The sequence below is a fragment of the Plecotus auritus genome (genome assembly GCF_963455305.1).
Source record: "Plecotus auritus genome assembly, chromosome: 1".
NCBI lineage: Eukaryota > Metazoa > Chordata > Mammalia > Chiroptera > Vespertilionidae > Plecotus > Plecotus auritus.
In genome coordinates this window covers 182,178,300-182,201,998 of record NC_137770.1, presented here as the reverse complement: position 1 = coordinate 182,201,998, position 23,699 = coordinate 182,178,300, and the positions used below count along the sequence as shown (strand labels likewise).

The following is a 23,699-nucleotide window of genomic DNA, read 5'->3' as shown; positions in this document are numbered from 1 at the left end:
CTTTGTATGTAACTTTCTGTCTCTCTCTTGCTGCTTTTAAGATTCTTACTTTGTCGTTGGTGTTTGCCAATTTAATTATAATGTGCCTTGGCGTCGGTCTTTTGGGGTTCATTTTGCTTGGGACTCTGTGAGCTTCTTGGATTTGTGTGGGTTTTTTCTTCCCTATATCTGGGAAATTTTCTGTCATTATTTCTTCAAAGAGGTTTTCTATTCCTTGCTCAGCTTCCTTTCCTTCTGGAACCCCTATTATGCGGATGTTGTTTTGTTTCGTGTTGTCCCTAAGTTCCCTTAGACTCTCCTCCTGCCTTTTAATTTTTTTTTCTAGAAGTTGCTTTTCTTGGGTATTTTTTTCCATCTTGTCTTCTAGCTCACTGATGCGGTCCTCTGCTTCTTCTAGTCTACTCTTGATGCTTTCTATTGAGTTCTTTACAGCAGCGATGTCATTTTTCATTTCTTCTTGGTTCTTCTTCATTTCCTCTTGGTTCTTGCTCATATTGTCGAATTTGTCTTCCATTCTTTTCAGCCACCTTATGACCATTTCTCTGAATTCTTTTTCTGGAAGGTTGCTTGCCTCCATTTCGTTTACTTCCTTTTCTGGTGATGCCTGCTTTTCTTTCATATGCGGGCTGCTTCTTTGTCTCCCCATGGTCTCTCTTCTCTGGGTGTCTGGTTATGTAGTTTTCTCTCTCCTGGGTTGATTTAAAGGCACAAAATACAGCACTACCAGGTACAACTCACAAGGCACTGAACAGGAATGTATTCACGATATTAATAACCTCCAATAAAGGTGACCACCAGAGAAAGGCAAATTAGGTGATAGAAGAGAAAGAAGAAGAGGAAAAAAGAAAGAAAGAGAAAAAAAAAAAGAAAAAAGGAGTGTGAAAATGAAATTGGGAAAAGGGAAAGTAAAGAGAAAAAAAAAAAAGTAAGAGAGACAAGAAATTGACTAAGAGAGAAAGGGGAACAGACTATATATATTGGGGATAAAACTCCAATAGAACAATCACTAATCCCAGCAAATGCCAGCAACAAGTGCCTGGGGATTAGTACAAACTACAACACCAATTAATATGGAGTGAGGCAAGGGAAAGCTGAAGCACAAAACAAACAAAAAAATAAATAAAAGAAGAATAAGCAAAACAATCTCACAAAAAAAGCATAAAAATTGGATATAATCTACATTCAAGCAAACAACAACAAAAGGACAGAGATAAGGACAAGTTTATGGATAACTCAGACAGCGAAGGGAAAGGTGTATGTGGACTTGGAGCAGGGGATTGGAGATTAGATATGTAAGTAGGGTGAAATTTTAACAAGGGGTAAACAGAAAGAATAGGGAAAATCTAAAGCAGTAAAAGGGTAAGACAAACAGGACACTGAAAAGGGGGAGGTTAGGAAGAGAGTGATGGCCTAAAGGTAGAGTTGAGATAGAGTAAAACGATGCTAAAGGAAAGATAAAAAATAGAATGTAGAACCCTAGTCCCAAAATAAAATGAAGAGAAAATAAAATGACACTTTAAAAAAAAAAAAAAAAAAAAAAAAAAAGATAAAATAGCAGTAGTAATAATACGGATTGAAAATAAAAATGTAATCATTAAAAAGGTAAAATCAAGTGATGAAAAAAGAAAAAAAAAGTTTCTTGATTAAAAGATGCAAAAAATGAAAATTTAAAAAAAATAAAAAAATAAAAAAAATAAAAGGTAAAAATAAAATGTGGAGTAGTGAAGGTCATTCACTTCCTCTGTTTTTCTGTTTGGCACGCCTGTTTCTCAGTCCAGGCAGTATTGCAGTTCCCTGCGATCCACTGCTCTTCGGTGTTGTAAGCCAGTCCTGATTTTAAGCAGGCGGTGTGTCTTAATTTCTCGTATTCCTTTATTTTTGATTACACAAGAGTCAATTTGTGATTCAGCCCCTGGGTGGCAGTGTTTCTGGATTGACTTCCGGGTCTATCTATGGCCTCTCTAGGCAGTGTTAGAGCCTTCTTTCCCTGTGGCACTCGCCAAGGGCCTGTGGGAGTGGGCTGCCTCAGAGCTGGCTCTCTGATGGTCACTCCCCGCTCCAATCCCCAGGTTCCAGAAAAACAACCTTCCCCTGCAGTCTCCCAGGGTGTCCCCAACTGGGTGATCCTATGTATTGGGCTTAGTAATCAGATGCAAGGATTTGAAGAGGAAAAAGCCCAAGTGTGCGAATTCCGGGACTGCGAGTAAGCCCAGGCACCCAGGGAGCGCACGGGCTGCGCGTAAGTCTGGACTGCCTGAAATTCTTAGGGTGTCCCTGCACTTCAGATCAAAATGGGTTGCTTTTTAGAGTGCCCTTCTCTTAGCAGCTCTGAGGACCCCTTTCCACAGTCACAGATCACGCCAGCCCCTACAGCCACGGATTTTTCTAGGCACAGACTTCCCTGGTCCTCCAGCTCCCGCAAAACGCGCGTTCCTCTCTCCCGCCGGGACCAGAGACCTCACCTTATCCCAGGCGAAATCTGACCTTTCCGTAGTGGAGTGTAGAGCTTCTCTGAACCCGTGTGCTTGCGCCAGTTGGGGAGCGTTGTTCTGGGGCTCGCAGCTGTTCCTGGGGTGCCGCAGTTGTGGATTCTCAGGCTTCAGATAAGCTCCACTTTCCGGATCAAGATGGCGCAGACTCCGCGTCCAAGCCCGCAGCTCCGGGAGGGGACCCAGCCGCAGTTCGTGCTGCCAGGTCAGGGGAACCCCGTTCAGCAGTCCCCCATCTCCTTCTGGAATTCAGCTGTCTCCCAACCAGCCAACAAACACTCCTTGCGCGACCCTCAGCTGTTCTTTCTTTCTGCTCCGGGACAAGGCTCGGAACACGTCTGTCTATTCCGCCGCCATTATTCCCTCCACCAGGTTCAAATAAATTTTAGACTGCTAAGGAAACAAAAGCTGTTGAAATCAATCAATTAGCTTGTGATTAAGAGTGCTAGAAATTTCCAGCTGCGGTTTCGTTTAGTTTATTTTCTAGAAAGGAAATGAATTATAGTTGCAGGTGAACGGACTCACTGTATTTATTGTCAGGAAGCCAGTGGAAGATACTCATTTTTCCAGATGATTGGAGGTTTCCTTGGCTGAAATAAATAGCTTTGCTATGCCAACGACTCCCGAAAGTTTAGAATGCAGCTATCACCCTGGTATATTCCACTCTCTGTTGAGCAGGATTACTGTATGAATGTTTGCTTTGTGGAAGAGTGAAGACACCAAGGACAATTTTATTGTTTTTTTGCTTTATCTACTATAAAAGACATTTTTTAAGGTTTCTGAATTTCTCCTCTAATGGAAAACTTGCCATGTGGGGGGTGTAATAAGTCACACTGTTTGATTATTTTATAATGTTTATATGGAGAGTTAAGGACACATTGAAATTTTTCATTGATGTTTTCATGCTCAAAAGAAAATTTCTGCATCCTTTCTCAGGTATTTTAAAGATCAGTTTGTGAAGAAGTTATGCTTATATAGTTTACATATCATTTCATCAAAATATGGATGAGCCAGATTAACATTTTGCAATTGTATTACTGATGGAGAGCTTAAACACCCTGCAACCAGGCATAGCCAGTGAAATAGTACTAAACACAGGCAAGTGTACAGGGTTGAGTCACAGAAGACAGGAGAAGAGGAGGGGTCTCCTGGGTCAGATACAAACACGAAGTACATGAGGAATGCACACAAAATGACAACACTATGATTCCACTTAATATGAGGCAACCAAATGGTCACATTTATAGAAACAGAAAGTAGAATGGTGGTTCCCAGGGGCTTGTGGGGGAGGAAGAAATGGGAGTTGTTTAATGGGTACAGATTTTCAGATTTGCAAGATGAAAAGTTATGGCGATTTGTTGTACAACAATGTGAATACTACTGAACTGTATACTGAATAATAATGGTTAAGAGGGAAAATTTTTGTTGTATATATATTTTTTACCACAATAAAAAGAAAATGCCATTGAATTTAGCCACAAAGAAGCCATTAGTGACCTCAGCAAGAATATGGTTTTTTAGAGGTTGGGGAATGAGGTTGAAGAGTGACAGGCAGGTGAGGAAATGGAGACTACATGAGTAAACTACTATTTAACAGAGTTTGGATGTTAAGCAGAATAGGGAAATAGAAGGCAATGGCAGTTTTGCTCTTCTTGTCTTTAAGAGAAATGAGAGCATTTTTGAATAGAGATGCAAAGCATGCAGTGGAGAAGGAGAGATGGAAAATGCAAGGGAAATGGAGATAGACTAATTGAGGCCTCTGAGAAAAAGGAGGAGATGGAGTGCACAGCATAAGGATGTTGCTGTCTGACTGTTGTTGGGACTGTGTAGCTGAAGGAGAGTTCCTCTCACTGGCCCTGCAGAGTGGTCAGGACAGTAAGGTAGTGAGATGGGCAACTTCGTGCTGCTTTTAACCTGGACAGATTGCTCACATGGTTCTCCACTGAAAAGCATAGAAAGGCACAGTGCAAAGAAAGGCACAGTACAGAGAAAGATAATGCCAAAATAGCTCTTTGTTCATTTTTCCTGAGAAACGCAGGCCAAAAGGCTGCAAGCCCAAATCTCCAGATGTATCTGGGAAGGAGAAAGCCTTCATACCTCTCTGGTGAGAAATAAAAACTCACTTATATAACAGACAAAGCAAAAAGTCTGTTTGCTGTAGAGGTGCTGTTAACTAGAGCTTTCTCCAACCCTAAAAAGAATAAATGTTAGGAAATGAGAGTCTATATTGATGTCTGTTCCATATTAAATGAGGTAGTTTAAGATTTTCTTAAGCCTAGTATTTTTAAAGATTGGCTAAGCAAAGGAATAGGTGATAAGTGTGTCACACATGGGAAACCTCCCAAGTGCATTTGTTTAGAAATTGGAAATCTGGCTTTTGAAGGAATTTCATGAATTATATGAGCTTTATTCTCAAGTAGCTCTCATTTTTCCAGTCAACATAGTTCCTGGAGGAGTTAGCAGACTCAACTTCAATTCCCTTTTCTTTCCTGTTCTCATCTATACTAATAAAAGGGTAATATGCAAATTGGTCAGGACACCCTCAGAGTAATGACCGAACAGCAGGCTGCTTGGGGCGACCAGGCTGGCAGGGGGGGGGCAGTGAGGGACGACCAAATGACTGAACAGCAGGCTGTGTGGGGTGACCAGGCTGGCAGGGGGGGGCAGTGAGGGGTGACTAGGCCAGCAGGGGGGGCAGTGAGGGGTGACCAGGCCATCAGAGGGAGGCAGTGAGGAGCAACCAAGCCGGCAGGGGGGCAGTTGGTGGCAACCAGGCTGGCGGGGGTGGGAGGGGCAGTGAGGGCGACCAGGCTGGCAGAGGGGGGCAGTAAGGGGTGACCAGACCAGAGGGGGGAGGCAGTTGGGGGTGACTAGGCTGGCAGAGGGGGGCAGTAAGGGGTGACCAGACCAGCAGGGGGGGCAGTTGGGGGCAACCAGGCCAGCAGGTGGGGCTGTGAGGGGTGACCAGGCCAGCAGAGGGGGGCAGTGAGGGGCGACTAGGCTGGCGGGGGGACAGTTGGGGGCGACCAGGCCGGTGGGGGAGCACTTGGGGGTGATCAGGCCGGCAGGCAGAGGTGGTTAGGGGTGATCAGACTGGCGGTGGGGGGGGAGCAGTTAAGGGCGATCAGGCAGGCAGGCAGGTGAACAGTTAGGAGCCAGCAGTCCCAGATTGTGAGAGGGATATCTGACTGCTGGTTTAGGCCCGATCCTGGGGATATCCGGCAGTCAGCATCCCCCAAGGGGTCCCGGATTGGAAAGGGTGCAGGCTGGGCTGAGGGAACCCCCCCCCCCCCCGCATGCACGAATTTCATGCACTGGGCCTCTAGTTGTATAATAATAATGTAGACATTGATAATTCTTTATAACTGTATTTTCTTTTTCCTAGATTATTGATAATTCTTTATATCATAAAGGACATTTTAATGGTGTTTTTGGAGTTCTAGTTGTTTCCTTGAGGTCGATAACGTGTCCCTTCCTAGGCAGCAATAACTATTTAACCTGAATTGCAATACAGTCTCTAGAAGATACAAATAGGTGAAAGGATTAAGCAAAAAACATCTATATTTTAAAAACCCAGTGGCCCTAACACCGTAATGACCAAAGACTGGTCACCAGGAGGCTGCATGCACGGCGAGGTGTGCGCGGGTGGGCAGGGACTTGACTCTGGGTCCCACGGCACGGCGGGACTTGGGGGTGTCCTGTGGCACGGTGGGGTCTAGGGTCCCAGGTCTCACACAATTTCCCGCGCTGGGTCACTAGTATCATATATAATAAAGAGGTAATGTGCCAATTGACCATCACTCTAACACACAAGATGGCTGCCCCCATGTGATCAAAGATGGCCACCCCCATATGGACACAAGATGGCCACCACAAGATGGCTGGCAGGGGAGGGCAGTTGGGTGATCAGGCCAGCAGGGGAGGGCAGTTAGGGGCAACCAGGCTGGCAAGGGAGGGAAGTTAGGGGTGACCAGGCCAGCAGAGGAGGGCAGTGGGGGCAACCAGGCCTGCAGGGGAGGGCAGTTAGGGGTAACCAGGCCTACAGGGGAGGGCAGTTGGGGCAGAGCAGGCCTGCAGGGGAGGGCAGTAGGTGGGGACCAGGCCTACAGGGGAGGGCAGTTGGGGGGGAGCAGGCCTGCAGGGGAGGGCAGTTGGGGGGAGCAGGCCTGCAGGGGAGGACAGTTGGGGGGAGCAGGCCTACAGGGGAGGGCAGTTAGGGGGGACCAGGACTGCAGGGGAGAGCAGGTGGGGGGACCAGGCCTGCAGGGGAGGGCAGTTGCGGGGGACCAGGTCTGCAGAGGAGGGCAGTTGAGGGTGACCAGGCCAGTAGGGGAGGGCAGTTAGGGGCAACCAGGCTGGCAAGGGAGGGAAGTTAGGGGTGACCGGGCCAGCAGGGGAGGGCAGTTGGGGGTGACCAGGACTGCAGGGGAGGACAGTTAGGGGTAACCAGGCCTTCAGGGGAGGGCAGTTAGGGGCAATGGACCAGCAGGGGAGCGGTTAGGCATCAATCAGGCTGGCAGAGGAGCAGTTGGGGGGTGATCAGGCTGGCAGGGGCGTGGTTAAGGGGTGGTCAGGCTGGCAGGCAGAAGTGGTTAGGAGCAATCAGGCAGGCAGATGAGCAGTTGGGAGCCAGCAGTCCTGGATTGTGAGAGGGATGTCCGATGCCTGTTTAGGCCCGATCCTAGTAGGCAGTCAGACATCCCTCATGGGGTCCCAGATTGGAGAGGGTGCAGGCTGGGCTGAGGGACACCTCCTCCCCCCCCAACCCATGCACATATTTCGTGCACCAGGCCTCTAGTATATATATAAAACACATAGACAACAGTGTGGTGATATGGGAGGGAAGGGGACTGGTGTAGGTGGGGGTGGGCAAAGTTGGGGGAAAATGAGGATGGAAAGAGACTTTGCTTGGGGCAATGGACGCATGATGCAGCGTGCAGATGATGTTTCATTGTATTGCCTCTATGGTTTTGGGAACTAATGTCATCCCACCCAATAAGTTCAACTTAATAAGTAAAAATAAATAAATAAATAAATAAATAAATAAAGCCACCTAAGAAAAAGAAAAAGAGATATATGTATATTGTAAGTTCTGTACTTAAAAATAATAAATTTCATTCATGCATTGATTCAAAAGATATTTATCATTCACTTTGTGGTAAGCACTTTGTAATTTTGTTTATATTGTAAAATATGGTGGTCCCTGATCTCAGAGAGCTTCTGATGTAGTGAGGAAGTCCAGATTGAAACAGATAACCACACAAATTGTATAATTACAAGCATAACATTCTGTGGGGGGAAATGTACAGGGTTCTCTGAAAGCATATGACATGGGCAACCTATGGGGATTTGGGGAAATGGGGAGGCCTTTCTGAGAAGGTGACATTTAAACTGAGGCCAGAAGGACACTTGGGGAATTAGCCCAGTGAAGGTATGGTAGAGAGATGGGTGTAGAAAGCGGGATGTATCAGACTGTGCAGAGGCTTCACGTGGGAAGAAGCTTGGCCTGTTTAAGAAGACATGGAGACCAGGTGGATGGAGCAGGCCAGAGGGAGAGGCAGAGCTCTGTCAGATGTGGCTGGAGAATGTAACAGGTTGCCCACGATCACAGTTGTTCTCGGAGCTGTGCTGGAAGGTCTAAGCAACAGACAGGATCAGATTTGTATTGTTAAAAGTGTACTCTGCTAGCTGTGTGGAGATGTTACTCTCTAGGACGGGGGTCAGCACACTTTTTCTGTGAAGATCCAAGTAGTAAATATATTAGGTTTTGGGAGCCATAAATTTTGTCGCAGCTCCTCAGCTCTGCACATGGTGTGAAAGTAGCCATAGACGTATAGACGTGAATGAAGTTGGCTGTGTTCCATAAGACTTTATTTATGGATGCTGACATTTGAATTTCATATATTTTCATGTGTCATGAAATCTTTTTATTTTTTTAAACCATCTTAAAATATGAAAATCACTCCTAGATCCCAGGACATGCAAAGCCAGGTAGCGGCTGAATTTGGCCTGAGAGCGAGGTTTTCAGACCCCTTTTAACTTTTTCTGCTGTGCCTCTTAAGTGATATTTTAGTTCTACCACAAAATTTTACTTAAGTTGTCTACCTTTTTTCAACACTGGTAAAGGTTTGATCAATGCCAAATAAAAAATGGGAACATAACCTCTCTTTTTTTATTTCTTTACATTGTTATTACATATTCCATTTGAAAATCAGTTTAACATGACTGACCCATTCTATTTTTTATTCACAGGCTTTTTATTTGTTAATAATGGGTAATATTGTATGTTTCCTGTTCATTTTCTTCTTCCCAAAGTGTTATACTTGGTGCTTTCTTCTTTCAAACCTTACACTGAATTTTCATCATTTTCATACTTGGTAATAGTGCTCCTAAAATTTAATTCTGGCATTCGGAAAGAAAAACAAAGTAAAAAATACTAAGAGTAACACAATTGCAGACAAACAATTTGTGTGACTGGATAAAATACTTTATTTACAGCAAAACAAACAACATCCATATAATTCCAATTCTACAAACACAACATTCTGACTTGGAAGGAAATCCCTAGTTGCTTTTTGTGGTGTACTATTCAGGCAGTTGCCCCCCACAATGCTGGAGAGCATTTTGGAGTATAAATGGTACAGACAGGACGGGTACAAAGTCCATCTGACTCAAATTCCATCCGACCCTTACTAGGTATATGATATTGGACAACCTAATTTCTTAGAGCCCAAGTTTCCCTGATGCATGCAAAATACATAGTGTATGGGATTCCCACCCACCTTTCTTCCCCTGTAGTCATAATCTTTTATCAGATGGAAGTAACCATGTTAAAAAATTGTGGGGGAAAACGGCCTGTATTTGGTAGTGGTGAGGGTGTTAGTTTTGGTTTTAACGTTCTACAGATAGGAAGTTAAAAACAAAACAACTAGCAGTTTCCAAAAATAAAAGCAATGTACATTTAAAAGGTGTAGTATAGATGATAAATACCTGCACTTTTTATTAATATTTCCTTTGCCTTGTTTATTTTACTTCTGAAAACTTAGGTTTGACAGTTCTCTGGAAGAACCACCTAAGAGCGGGCCTCACCCACCTGCAACCCCTCAGATTTTACATAGTGGTAGCCAAGTAGCCACACTTTCTAAAGAGACTACGCATTCTAGGTAGAGTTTTTTTTCTTCCTGGTGTGTCTAAATTTTAATGCTGGTGGTGAAATGAAATGCTAAAACTGTTTGACTAAAAAGCAAAAGAGATCCTAGAGTACAGAACTGACACCATTAATATGTAGACAAGGAAGCTTGGCACTCAGCCCTGGAACACCGCTTTACACCGCATTTGTATTTTTCACTTTTTGTTTAGATTTAAGTTCTAATGTAGAGTCAGGAAAGCTGTGCCTTTTATTTATTCACTGTGATTTGGGAAGTGAACTTGCTTGAGTTTGTCATAAGCCTACTTTAACTAATGAATGCATTCACCTCTAAAAAAGAGATGAGCCCTAACCGGTTTGGTCAGTGGATAGAGCGTCGGCCTGCGGACTGAAGGGTCCCAGGTTCAATTCCGGTCAAGGGCATGTACCTTGGTTGTGGGCACATCCCCAGTGGGGGGTGTGCAGGAGGCAGCTGATCAATGTTTCCCTCTCATCGATGTTTCTAACTCTATCTCTCTCCCTTCCTCTCTATAAAAAAATCAATAAAATATTTTTTTCAAAAAAATAGAAATAAATAAATAAATAAAAAAGGAATGAGAGAGAGCATACTTTCCAGGTACCCAGACATATTATAAAGGTATTCAGGTTAATTCTTACAAGATTTTGCTGGACTCTGCTGATACTAAGTCCTTTAATATTATTACTAGAGGCCCAGTGCACGAAATTTGTGCACTCAGCGGGGGGGTCCCCCCAGCCTGGCCTGTGCCCTACCACAGTGTAGGAGCCTCTTGATCAATGGCCCCAAAGAGGTAGGCCCCACCCACCCATCTGGGGCTCCTCGATGGGTTGCCCCAAAGAGGTAGGCTGGAGCCAGGGGTCCCGCCTCCGCGCCGTGTGGAGCCAGGAGGCGGGATCTCCAGGTCCCCCAGGCAGGCCTCGCCTTGCCGAGCACGCAGTGGCAAGCCCAGCCCCGCCCACCTATGTGCGCCCGCTGCGCGTGCAGCCATCTTGTGACGGCATGAGGGCATCATGGTGTGATCACTACTTAGGCTTTTATTAGTAAGGATTGTGATACAGTAAGATGAAAGAAATTCCTTTTCTTCTTAAAGGAGAAGGATAATTTAGCTAATTTTTAAAAATAGATTTACGTTTCTGGTTATTATTCACCATTACCTCTCCCAGATAGTAGCCATTGCCTCAAAAATGCAGAGTAATTGAGAAACTCAAAGTTGCATCACTTGGTAACTTTATTCTTCCACTTTGCATGCTACCCTGCTCTGCCCCTGACAGCCTCTTTCCTGTTTCCAGCCCCCATTCCTCCTCTCCTCGCCATGCACAGCTGTTGTTAAAACATGGACTCACAGTTCAATTAAAGTACAGACTTGCCAAAAAGTTTATACCTACACTTAAACAAATCTTCATAACTTTTTAAAAAAACGTGGCTTGCCACCATTTCTTTAATTTGGCTACTAATGGCTTATAAAGTTGTAGCCAATGGAACAAGGAATAATGGATTATCAAAAGCTTCTCACAGGGAGAAGAGAATTATGTCAACCTCACAGTTTTCTACATCTGAGCTCTCATTAACCTGGGATGAGTTTGGCACATAATTACTTTGTGTTGGAAGTAGCCACTGTCATGAATTTTGACAAAAGTAGCCATAGTCTAGTGAGGATATCCATTAATAACTTGTAGACATAAATGAAGAAGAGAGGTTGCAGGTTTAACACTATGCACTTTAGACTTTCTTCTAAAAGAAATTCTCAATTCCAATTTGATAATCGAATTTGGAAATCATTACAGTCCTGATGATGGAATGTTCATTCCTGTCCAGGTGTTTGACCATTTTTCAAAGACCAAAGGAGAGTAATTATTATTTTAAGTAATAAATGTTCTGAAGATACAATTTCATACCAGCATTTTTAATCTTTATAGAGCAAATTGAAAATAAATTATAGAACATCAACACAGAAGGTGCTGTTTTAGTCGTAACTACTTTTTATTTTACAAAGGTGCTTGCCCTTCCCAACCAGCTTTACTCTCAACATTTTAAACAGTTATTTCTTGTTCATATTACTGTGTATTACTGTTTCTGAATAGGCAGCTGGTGGTACCCACTTCTCCTGAAAACACAAGTCTCATTAAAACGTCAGGCTTTGGGAGAATATCATCTCCAAGGTTAAACCTTTCTGGAGAGACAGTTTGGAGTAGTCGACAGAGCCTTTCTTCTTTCTCTGCTTATAGAAACTCACACTTCACGGTTAGTTTATTTTCTGCTTAGTTGTTGACAACTCAGTCTTCAAATGTTTGCTGTTACATGATATTGATTTAATTTTAAATAGGATTAGAGACAGTGAAAAATAAATTCATAAATGTTTGTACCTCAAAACAAGTTTTATGGAGGATTATAGTGTATCAAATGTTAATTTCTGAAAAAAAAAAGTCATAGCAACAATAAATGACCTGAACTCCTATTACCTTTCTGACATGTCACACCTGTGTATGTCTAATGATTAATATAGGATGGTTGCTCTCTTATCTTTATATGCTACCTCTTCTCACTTCCCTTTTTGTTCCTCTTCTCTGTTTTTCTTTCCTTATCTATCAATTTAAGCAGCTCTACAAAGAAATGTGGTGACAAGTTCTTTGGAAGGTTTTCAAAACTTTCCTACCTTCTCTTCTCCTGCTAGATACAGTGCGGCGGTTCTGAGCAGCACAGCTGCTCATGTGTCTGCTGTTCTTGCTGCAAAAACCAGGTAGAGCTATGTGTACAGTGTGTGTCTGTTGCAATGCCAACACTTTTCACTGCCTTACACATCACATCAAAGAAAACAGCCCTTTGGTTATGAGATCATCATCATATTGTCTAGGTTGTAGATACATTCCACAATGTGTATTACAGATTTTGCTTTAAATCATCCTTGTATCTTTTTACTGCCACCTGTCTACGATACTTCTCAGTTTGTGTAGGTTATTGCATGTTGTGTGCCTGTTGACCTTGGGGGATTTAGAATTTGTAGTTTTTATGTCTTAAACAGAATCAGGTACAAATAGGTGTTTTAAGTTTTCACTGGTTTTATCTTGTCCCACAAACTTACTATACTTGAGAATGATCACTATTCTTTGTAATACCCCTTCCTCCCAGTAAAAGAATAAAAGATTTTTGTTTTTGTGGGGTTTTGTTTATACATAATTTCTAGTGTCTTTTCATAGCATCAAATGCTTTTAATATTGCATTGATAAATGGTGGAAATTTAATCAACTCTATATTAATGAGTAAAATAATATAATATACTCTTAGCCCTCTTTTCACCCTCTTTCTACTGCTTAGTTCTGTCTGTCTGTCTCTATCTCTCACTGCTTTTTGCTATTGGTAGTGTGATTTTCCAACTTAAATGTCTTTCTAACTGCTCACCAGGCTCTCCAGTCCTGAAAAGTATCACTCACTCCTGGATGCACTTTGCATCAGCCCTGTTTCCAAGCCTTTAGCTTTTTCATATCTCCAGCCCTCGAGGAAATCGACTGGCTCTATCCAGGTTAAGAAAACAAGGTACTATGGGAGCAGATGTCACAGTGGTGGTTTGCTGTAAAAGACACTTTCTGTAACACTTAACCACCATATTAACAGGCCAGATGTGAAATTCCTAGAACGAATTTGTGTCCAGTTTTCACTTAACTACATTCAGTGCACTGCTAATGCACAGCATGCTGTTTTGTATGATTATTAACTTGCCTTTTAACCCTTCGTGACATCTTTTGTTAGTACACTTGGTGTTTGGTATGAAGGTATGAGTCATTTTGCAAGTATTTAAATCATAGTAGCACCCTGTCTCTTATTTCATGGGTACAGCCATACTAGAATATTTAAATGTTTAGTAAGACATACCTTTACACCTTTTGAAAAAATGGTAAAGACTAATAAAATAATTGATTTGTTTGTCTACTGTCTTGCAGTTCTCAAATATGAAGGTTGTACTTGGGCCATATCTGGGAAATACTGAAACAAAATTAATTTTCTCCTAAACTTAACAATCATGGCAAAAATTATTGTGTATAATCAAAAGTAAATATATCCCAAGTATTCATTACTAATTGTATAATTTTAGTGAAATAACTGTAAAATGACTTCTGACAGCATAAATTAATGGCAGTGTATACAACTGTGACTATAGTTAGTAAAAGCCTGGTATCACATGGGCTCTCTATTGATCATGTGTGTGTATCCTGCCCACTGTTATGGAGATTTTTGATATATTTAATTATAATTCTGGGTAACTTTAAGGGAGGTGTTTAAACAAGGAGAGAGATCATGGTCCATTTTGCTCTAAGAAGAAACATCTGAAGTAATGTTATATTTGTGGAGTTATGAGTAATGAAGGAGCAGTCCTCTTTCATTGTCAGGGTTAAGTCTGCACAGTGACGGGTTACTGACCACATTTGGAATTGTCTTTCCAAAAAAGCACCTGGCGCATTTTAAAAAAACCATACACACTAAATGGCCAGTGGTATGTTTTGATTGACAACAAATGGAGATGGGGTAGGGAAAAATACTGGTCCTGTGAAAATATTCCCTTTTTCCACTTCTGGCATTCCAGTAAGTTATTTTGCTCTCACTGTTTAACAAAAAAAGAACAACATAAAAATTCTTGCATACCTTGTTCAATTGGAGAATTTTAATGCTTTTCACTTATTATTGTAAAACTAAGAACAGTTTTATAACTTTTTGGTATATAGCTACTACATACAGGGCAATCTGTCTTTAAGCAGCAATGAATTACTCTAAAAGAAATAAATCCTAGATACTTTTCCCTTCAAGTCAAGCATCTTGTTGCTTAAATAAACTTTTTGTTTTTAAAAAAATAGTGTTGTGGGCTGATTGAGCTAGTGTTAGTAGTCATTATCACCACTGTTTACTGACAGCAATTGGCACAAACTAAATGTATTTTGATATTTGGGAAAGGAAAGTGGTTCCGTACCAGGTTAGCCAGTTGGCATTCTGAAAAACAGGAGCACAGGGTACCCTGAGGAGGCCTTGTTACCGCAGTGCGAAGGGACCGAAGAGCAGCAGGGAGGGACAGGGTCAGAGATGTTTTATCTTGGATGTTTAATTTCATGTAACAGTAATCTTTAAAATTACAATAAAGTATCATAGAATACCAATCTTGTTTCTTCCCACTGTAGTGTACTTAACACTTTGAATTTTGGTACAAAAGTCTAAGTTAAAGAATTTTGCTTAGAAAAAAAAAATTGTAAACAGAATTCTGGAAGGAAGGAGACTCGTGACTCCTATATATGTCCAGGTTCATTTACAGAATTCTGATGGAGAAATCTATAAAATAAAAAGTTGCTTATAATTATGACTGTTTTAGAAATATTCCTTTCCTACCACTTCAGAGTCTGTGTATTAGTATATAAATTTTTATAAGATTTAGTAAAAACTGTTTAATTTAAACATTGATCATTAAACCCATGCTATACAATTGGCCTTTAAAAAAATTTAAATATGTAATTAGAGTAAAGTCTCCTCAAGGGTATTCTTCAAACAGAGTTTTTCTTTGAAAATAGACTTAAAATTTCCAACTGTTCTCAATATGCAGCTGAAATTTATTTGTTTTAATAGTTAAACAAATGTGGGAAAGGAATGTAAACTCAAGATAAATCAGGTTGCTGACACTGAAAGTAAACTTTTCTCCCTTTTTCTGTTTTTCCTCATTAGCTCAGTTTTAAAAAGAAATCTTTGCTTTATTAGTATATTTTTCTCCATTTTCAGTTTTTGAAATATGAAATAAAAACTTTGGTATTCTTGAGATGGAAGTAATACTAATTTAACATTTCATTTCAATGTTTATCTGGCAAACTAGTGAACATGACCATGTTTGATTCTGACCTGTGCCATGAATCAAGGGTTTTCGTGGATTTACTCTGATTTCTTCATTAGAATCTTTTAGAAAGCATTTTAATTTTGTTTAGAATTTAGGTATACCTTAAACAACTTAAATTTAGAAAAAATATGAGTCTTTACTTTAGAAATAAGATACCAATCTAATTTAGGTAATTATGACATACTAGCTTAATAAATTAGCCATTAATTTAAAAGTATTTCACTGTTTCCCTCACCAGTGTGGCTCAGTTGGTTGAGCATTGTCTCTTGCACTGAAAGGTCACCAGTTTGATTTCTGGTCAGGGCACGTGCCCAGGTTGCAGGTTCGATCCCATCAGGGTGTGTATGGGAGGCAACTGATCAAAGTTTTATTCCCACTTAAAGTTTAGTAACTGAGGCTTAGAGATGTAAAATAATTTGTCCATCACACAGCTTTTAAAAGCTGCTCATAGCCATCTATAATAATCTATAATAATAAAAGTATAATATGCTAATTAGACCGACGCCCTTCCGGGCGACTTTCCAGTTGAAGCCAGGGCTGTGAGGGAAGCCCAGGTCCCGGGTGCCTGCTGCCGGCTGGAGGGAAGCCTGGGTCCTGGGTGCCAGAGGGAAGCCGATGCTGGCAGCCGGGGGAAGGAAGGCCTACTCTTGCACGAATTTCGTGCATCGGGCCTCTAGTTATACTATAATGCTTAAGCTGTTTCTGTTAATATTATTTATTCTGTCATCTTTATTGGTTATTGTATCCAGCATTGCCATTAAGTAAGCAATCTTCCACTTTTTATTTATTATGAAAATTATCAGTGCTTAAAATTTTCATTGTATAGTATGCTTTAACATCAAGCAGGTTTGGGTTTTTCATTAAACTGATTAGATGCACTGCTGGTGTGGCTCTCAGTGGTTGAGCATGGACCTCTGAATCAGGAGGTCACAGTTCAATTCCCAGTCAGGGCGCATGTCTGGGTTGCAGGCTCAATCCTCAGTAGGGGTCATGCTGGAGGCAGCCAATCGTGGGTTCTCTCTCATCATTGATGTTTCTCTCCCTCTCCCTTCCTCTCTGAAATCAATAAAAAATATATTTTAAAAATTGATTAGAACTTGTAAAAGAAGGTAGTGACTCTATTATACCTGAATTTAGGAGAACACTATTTCAGGAAATTTAAAATAGCATTAGTATGACTTTTCAAAACTGTTCAGTGTCAGAGGTGCCCAAGACCACCCCCAGGTTTGACAATTCACTAGAGGGATTACCGAACTCTTGTACTTATGACTTAAGATTTATTACAGTGAAAAAATACAAAGCAAAATCAGCAATGGGAAAAGTTGTGGGATCAAGTCTGGAAGAAATAAGACTCAAGTTTCCAAAAGCCCTCTCCTAGTGAAGCCACACAGGATGTGCTTGATTCCTCAGCCACGAGTTAGAACAAAACCTGCAAAGTGTTGTCTACCAGAAGCTCATTAGAAACTAAGTACCTAAGACAAGGTTTTTAATGAGGCTCGTTATGTAGGCATGCTGTGCCCAATTCATACTGAAATTCCAGACTCTCAGAAAGGAAAGCAGGTATTCAGCATAAACAATATTGTTTATGTCGTTTGGGCACAGTGAGCAGCTCTTATCTTTTAGAGAAAGTTTTATATGACTGTAGGGCACCATTTACGAGCCAACTCCCAAATGCCAGTCAAAGGCCAACCTTGCAAGTGGGCCTTCCTAAGGGAAGGCAGCCTCGGGCCTACTTAGTTAGGTGTTATCCCAGATTCAAGAGGCATTGGGGAAATCAGGTATTCCTCTTCATTTGTAAGCATAGTGGACATGACTGAATTCGAAATTTATTTTCCTTGAAATAATCTCAACCAAACCAAATAATTAAGCAGTATTTATTTTTTTGAAGTCATTAATAAGTATCCTGTCTTTGTCCGTGTATTGCTCCAGCTGTTGCTTTCAGATAGTGAAGAAATTGAGTTTCTAGGCATGAAATTATCTAAGTAACCAGGACCTCAATTTTTATTGAAAAGTTAGCATGTATTCTTGTTGTTGTTATAACAACTGGTATTATTTCAATTGAGAAAAACTGTTATTGTATTGTGTCATTCCAAAGTGCATATTTTATCATCTGAGCTATCTAAAATTTTTTTGGAAATGACACATAATCATAAATAATAAATAACTGGGTGGTAAAAGTCACATGATCCTCTAAATCAAGCACAGATAAGGCCTCCTGTTAAGCAAATAACTCTGAGAGCGGACAGTGGTGGTCTTGCCTCTTGTTTGCCTGAGCAATGAACATAGAAGAGTGGATGTTCTATAAGATGGGAGATGTTCTCTCTGTTTACCACTGTGCGAACAGTGTGAAGCACAATGTCTGGCAGATCGCAAGTGCTTAAATATTTATTGAATGAAAGAGTGACTGAGTCTGTGAGCAAAAGAGTGACTGGTGAGATGTCAGAGAAACTTAGTTCATAAAATACCAGAAGAATGTGGGAAACAGTAAAGAAATATCTGTGCTGTTTCATAGAGATTTTTCAGGGATTCTTTAATAATTACTTATTTTATTCTAGATGATTGAGTGTTGAGATAGAGAGCAATAGGAAATCAAAGGATTGGCTGTGTAAGTTTTTTAATAGCCTAGTTCAGCCTTGGGCAAACTACGGCCCGCGGGCCGGATCCCGCTATTCTATCCGGTTCTCTTGCTCTCCTCTCCGCTCCTTTACTTTGAATTTATATTAGTTCACACAAACACTCCATCCATGCTTTTGTTCCGGCCCTCTGGTCCAGTTTAAGAACCCATTGTGGCCCTCGAGTCAAACAGTTTGCCCACCCCTGGCCTAGTTTCTTCTCATGGTAGATCTTTAAAAGAGGATTTCTAAAGTATTGGACAAATGCATTCTGACTCCTTTTCTTTTCTTTCTTTCTTTCTTTCTTTTTTTTTTTTTTAGGGAGGCAATCCCTGAGTCATGGTTTTAGAGTATTTTATTTTTAAATATCAATTAAGTGATGATTATTTTTGTTTTCCTTAGATATTTAATAGGCTGAGAAAATCAAATGATCAGTGCTAGGTTAGCTTGCTACCACTTCACCAAAAATGTTTTCTTATTTCCCTTCCAGCAACACCCAGGAGCCTTCTCCACACTTGGCGCCGTCAGCAGCGTCAGCACAGAGTATGCCTGAGAGGCCAGAGAGCCCAGCCTTCGCCAGACCAGGGGTGGCCGGGCTCACAACTGCTGCTGCCTTCAAGCCTCTGGGGTCCACCAGCGTTATCAAGTCACCGAGCTGGCAGCGGCCAAGCCAAGCAGGTACGCCAGGGAAATCGCCAGCTTTTTGCTTTCCTTAAGTGTAATCATGAAAATGTGTTCTGGGATATATGATAGAGTCCATTGGTGAAACCCATTCTCGACTATCTAAAAGGACTGCAGAGAACAGCTACAGCTGTTTTCCTCTCCGACGTGTTTCATAAACATTTTCTCTGTGTGTTTGGTATTATTGCCATTTGCTATACATAACTGCAGATTTGGGCAATTTCTTATTTCCCAGGTACTCAGGAAGCATGTGTAGAATTGGAAATTTGGCGTCTTATTAATGAACTATATTGTTGGGAGGTTACCTTGTAAATATAACATTTTAGTTTTGATGATATGTGAAACATAACAACAGAGGCATTGATTGCCATCAGATATTACTGAAGGAAGGAGCATTGACTTCTTGTCCTCTGAAGATTCACAGGGCAGAATGGGAGGAGGACCCAGTACTAGAAAGGGAGCGTTTGAACGGTGTTAGGATGGAGCAGTGTAGGGCCATTCGGGAAACCTGAGCTTTTAGTCTCTTCTATAGATGAGTAGCTTTACATAAAGTCACTTAACCCCTTTGATCCTGTTTCCCGATCTGCAGGATGTAGGAAGACTAAATGATCTCCTGTTCCAACGTGAACAAAGTTTATGACTGTCAGACTAAAGTAACTGTTTCAACAGGAAGATGGGACTGTACTTACTAGTAAAGGTTGCCAGTCCCACACTTAGCTTTCATCTCTTTCCATTCTTTGCACTCTCCCTGGATGATTTTCCATCCAGATTTCTATTAGTCGCTGATGATTTATACAGTCCTTTCTCCTGGACTTCATTTCCTCAAACCATGTTGACCTACTTGCTGTTTCCAGGGAGCCCCTCAAATGCAGCATGGCCGGAATGTCACTGCCTATCTCTGAATGGTACACGCACCCAGTCACCAAAGCTGGGGCGTGAACTTGCCACCTCCCACTCCCTACCCCTGTTCTCAAAGGTAGATGTTAATTGTTAGATGTTAATCCAAGAAATTAACATCTAACAATTCCACTTCTTAGTATTTCTCAAATTTATTTTCTTTTCTCCACTGCGTTGGTTCAGGCCTTTGTCCTTCAAACAACTTGTAACTAATTTCCCTGCCCCCCTCCTGTCTGTCTTCAGCCAATGATCTCTGCAGCTCCGACTTACCCATCACTGTCCTGCTACAGGTGCTTTGCTTACCCTGCCATTTAAGACCTTGTTTACTCTGGCCCAGTATCTCCTCAAGCTCCTCTCCTGCTACTCCCAATTGGGTATGATCTAAACCAGTGGTCGGCAAACTCATTAGTCAACAGAGCCAAATATCAACAGTACAACGACTGAAATTTCTATTGAGAGCCAAATTTTTTAAACTTAAACTTCTTCTAAAGCCACTTCTTCAAAATAGACTCGCCCAGGCTGTGGTATTTTGTGGAAGAGCCACACCCAAGGGGCCAAAGAGCCGCATGTGGCTCGCGAGCCGCAGTTTGCCGATCACGGATCTGAACTATTTGAAAGAATACACAATTTTATTACTTTTTAAAACTTAAAATATTTAGACTAACATCATCAGCCTCTGAAATTTCTAGACTATTAATTAACTTAGCCAGACCTTTTCCCTTGGCGAAGAATGCTGACAGCTCAGCCCATGCATTTTTAATTATTTCCATTTACTTAAAGCTTATCCATGACCATGGAGGTTTGCTGTAAATATTTTGTATGTGCATTAAAATACAGAAAATACCTCAAAGCTTTATTTGGTATGGTAATTGGAAGGGGACAGAGAATATGTCCTAAAAGAGCAAGCACAAGACTAAATTTCTGAGATAGAAACTGAAGGAGGGAACAAAGTATATGTACCGTGGAGGGCAGAAAACATATGTAACCTGGAAATTCAGAAACTATGGTCAAAATAACACTTCACCTATTAAAGTGAAAAGGAAAAATTTCCCTTGATGTGGAACTTCTGGAGAATACACTACAGCAAAATTACCACAAGAGGGCAATAGAATCCTTTCTTCTCTGAATAATCAAGGCAGGCAATATGATTCACATGGTCAGTATTTAAAATGTTACACATTCTTACGAACATATAAGTGAAATTAATTTGAACAAAACTATAACAATATAAAACATTAAACATTCTATCACATTGAAAAGCATTAATATTATAAAAAGAAAATGTTTTGCTATTGTGAAGTCTGTTGAATTCATCATGATGCTTACTCAGCTCAAATCAGAAAGTATTTGCAGAACACCTGCTGTTTATCTTGCTCTAGGTGTTTCATACTGACCTTTAATGAGTTATTATGTTATATGTAAACTAGAGGCCCGATGCACGAAATTTGTGCTAGGGGCTCGGCCCTCGCAGCTGAGGCAGCTTGCATCAGCCCTCGCAGCCCCGGCTTCGTCCGGAAGGTTGTCTGGAAGAACATCCGGAAGGTTGTTTAGCTGTCCAGTCTAATTAGCATATTACGCTTTTATTATTATAGATGTTACTTATTTTACACTATTTTGTAAAAGTTGTGAAATAAGTGAAAAATTCCCAGCTCCTCAAATTCTTCTATTCTGCCTAACAGTGTACTATATTTTAAAACAAAATAAAACACCTCAGAATCTACGCTGAGTCTTATAAACAGTTTCAAGAGCTTCCTAATGCAAATGAAAAGTTCTTTTGATTTAGAAGGTGGTAGATGCCTCGTGGGTTCTTGTGTTCCTCACAATTCACCTGTGAAAACTGCACTGTCATCCAAAGGGATGCAAGAACTACAGAGGCAGGTTGCTGGGCTAGGAGGACTTAGGCAAGGCATCAAGGCAGGTGGCCTTACTCCTCTCACACGGGAACTTCAGGCTCTTTCTCTTGATGATTCACAGCTGTGCACTAGTGTGAGTGAATAAAGGGAAAGTAAATTTTTTTATCCTCCTCTCCCTCCATCATCAAAGAGTGACTATTACTAGTGATGTCATTTAAAAATAATTCCTACAGAAGGATGGTATCAAAATCACGGAATTGCAGCCTGTGACCCACTTAGTTGATCCTGAAATTAGTTTAATGGATCATAGATAGTATTTTCATTAAAAAGTGAAATAGAATAGAAAGTATAAGAATATTTAAATATGTTAAGGGAGATATCAAGTTGTGAAAATGTGGTTTTAGTTAACATGTGTATATAAGTAACTATATATAATACATACAAACATATTTTAGGTCAGCAGATAAAGTATATTTAATACTGTGTTTTATACTTTAAAAGTTTGGGAATCATTTATTTAAGTAGTATTTTAGTCATACTTTGTTGGGTGATGACTAATGTAGTTGTGAAATGATAGCTTGGAAAAAAAAAAAGACTGCATTGAAAGGGCTAATTGGAATTTGAAGACCTACTAGTATATTCTGAACCTGTCATGGGTTTCTGTTACCTCCACTGAAGTTCTGACTTTAAATCTTCGATCATTTCACTTGTGGTGTTACATAGCCTGTGTACCAGAAGCCTTTCAGAACACAGCATCGCTATACCAGTCGATAACTAGGAACCAGGTGTGTGTATACCAGTAACAGCATTATAGCTCAGATTGGACCTTCTTTTCCTCAGGCATGTAGTTTAGTATACACTACCACACATACACAAGTTTGCCGGTGACTGACAAAAAGCTAAATATTTTGCCTGGCTGGTGTGGCTCAGTGGTTGAGCGTTGACCCATGAACCAGGAGGTTATTCAATCCCTGTTCAGGGCTCATGCCCGGGTTGCAGTTCTGTGCTCGATCCCAGTAGGAGGTGTGCAGGAGGCAGCCCATCAATGACTCTCTCATCATTGATATTCCTATCTCTCCCTCTCCCTTCCTCTCTCTGAAATCAATTTTTTTAAAAAAGCGCTAAATAGTTTAGGATGCAAAATGTCCATGAAAGAATTAAGATACAAAAGAAGTTAGAATCCAAGCTTGAATTTTACAAAACTACTTTTCCACTCACCTGTATCTTTGGATAGACTTCCATAATTCAGAAGCAATAGTCCCTTTAGAAATTTGACTTGATCTAGAAAAATAAGTGAGATTCTTCTTGTCATTTTTCAGAATTGGGGATATATACTTTTTTAAACATATTTTAATTCACCATGTTTGTATGTCTAATAGATTTTGTAATGTTTGAAAACTTCATATTATATATAATTATAAGTGGTTAGATAGATATTTTCAAGACCTTTGTAAATGTAGTGGTATAAGTTTAAAAATATGTTCTTGTATTTATGTAGGTGACCTAATTTGCTATGTAATGTTTTTCCTAGATTCTGTTTAGGTTATGGATACCAGATTAGTTCATTCAATGCAAGTATATGTATAAAATATTACTGTCTTACCCAATCTAGTCAGGTGTTTTTCCCAAACCCAGTATTAAAGCCATAAAGAGCCATTATATGTTGGAAGCACATCATTTCCAACTTTAGTTTAATTGTATACAAAATGAGGATGACCAATTTGTTAGAATATAAGTGCTTTTCTAGATCAGGCCTATTGTCCATTGAGCCCAGTTTGCTAGGTTCTGAAGAATAGGAATGCCCACCCCCTGGAGTTGAATTTCAGAAGGCCAGGGATGTTCCCCAAGTGGAGCATTTTAAGCCTTCAATTTGTTTATCTCTTAAAATAAAGGTAACAAAGTCCCTTAGAGCTTTCTTGAGAAGCTCACGTGATAGAACAAAGTGCTTGATGCATAGAGAATACTCAAAAAAGGTTAAGTTTTCACCCCTTTATTCTTTTTAGGAATAGCATCAATAATTTATGATGTTACCATCCAACAAAACAGTTCTCATGTGACTTCCTGCTTGAAAATGTTTGGGGTCTCTGCTGCCCGCACATTAAATGTTTGGTTTCTTAACAGGGCGTACGGTCCCTTTA

General features: G+C 40.7%; 1 protein-coding gene across 7 annotated transcripts in view; it reads left to right on the top strand.

Moving 5' to 3' along the window:
- Positions 1 to 23,699, top strand: part of PDLIM5 (PDZ and LIM domain 5) — a 234,544-nt gene that overhangs the window by 168,863 nt on the left and 41,982 nt on the right. For all 7 annotated transcript variants that reach the window (XM_080641045.1, XM_080641044.1, XM_080641043.1 and 4 more), the window contains one exon: positions 18,621 to 18,808. In XM_080641045.1, coding sequence (XP_080497171.1) covers positions 18,621 to 18,808 — 188 coding nt within the window. The remainder of the gene's footprint in view (positions 1 to 18,620; positions 18,809 to 23,699) is intronic.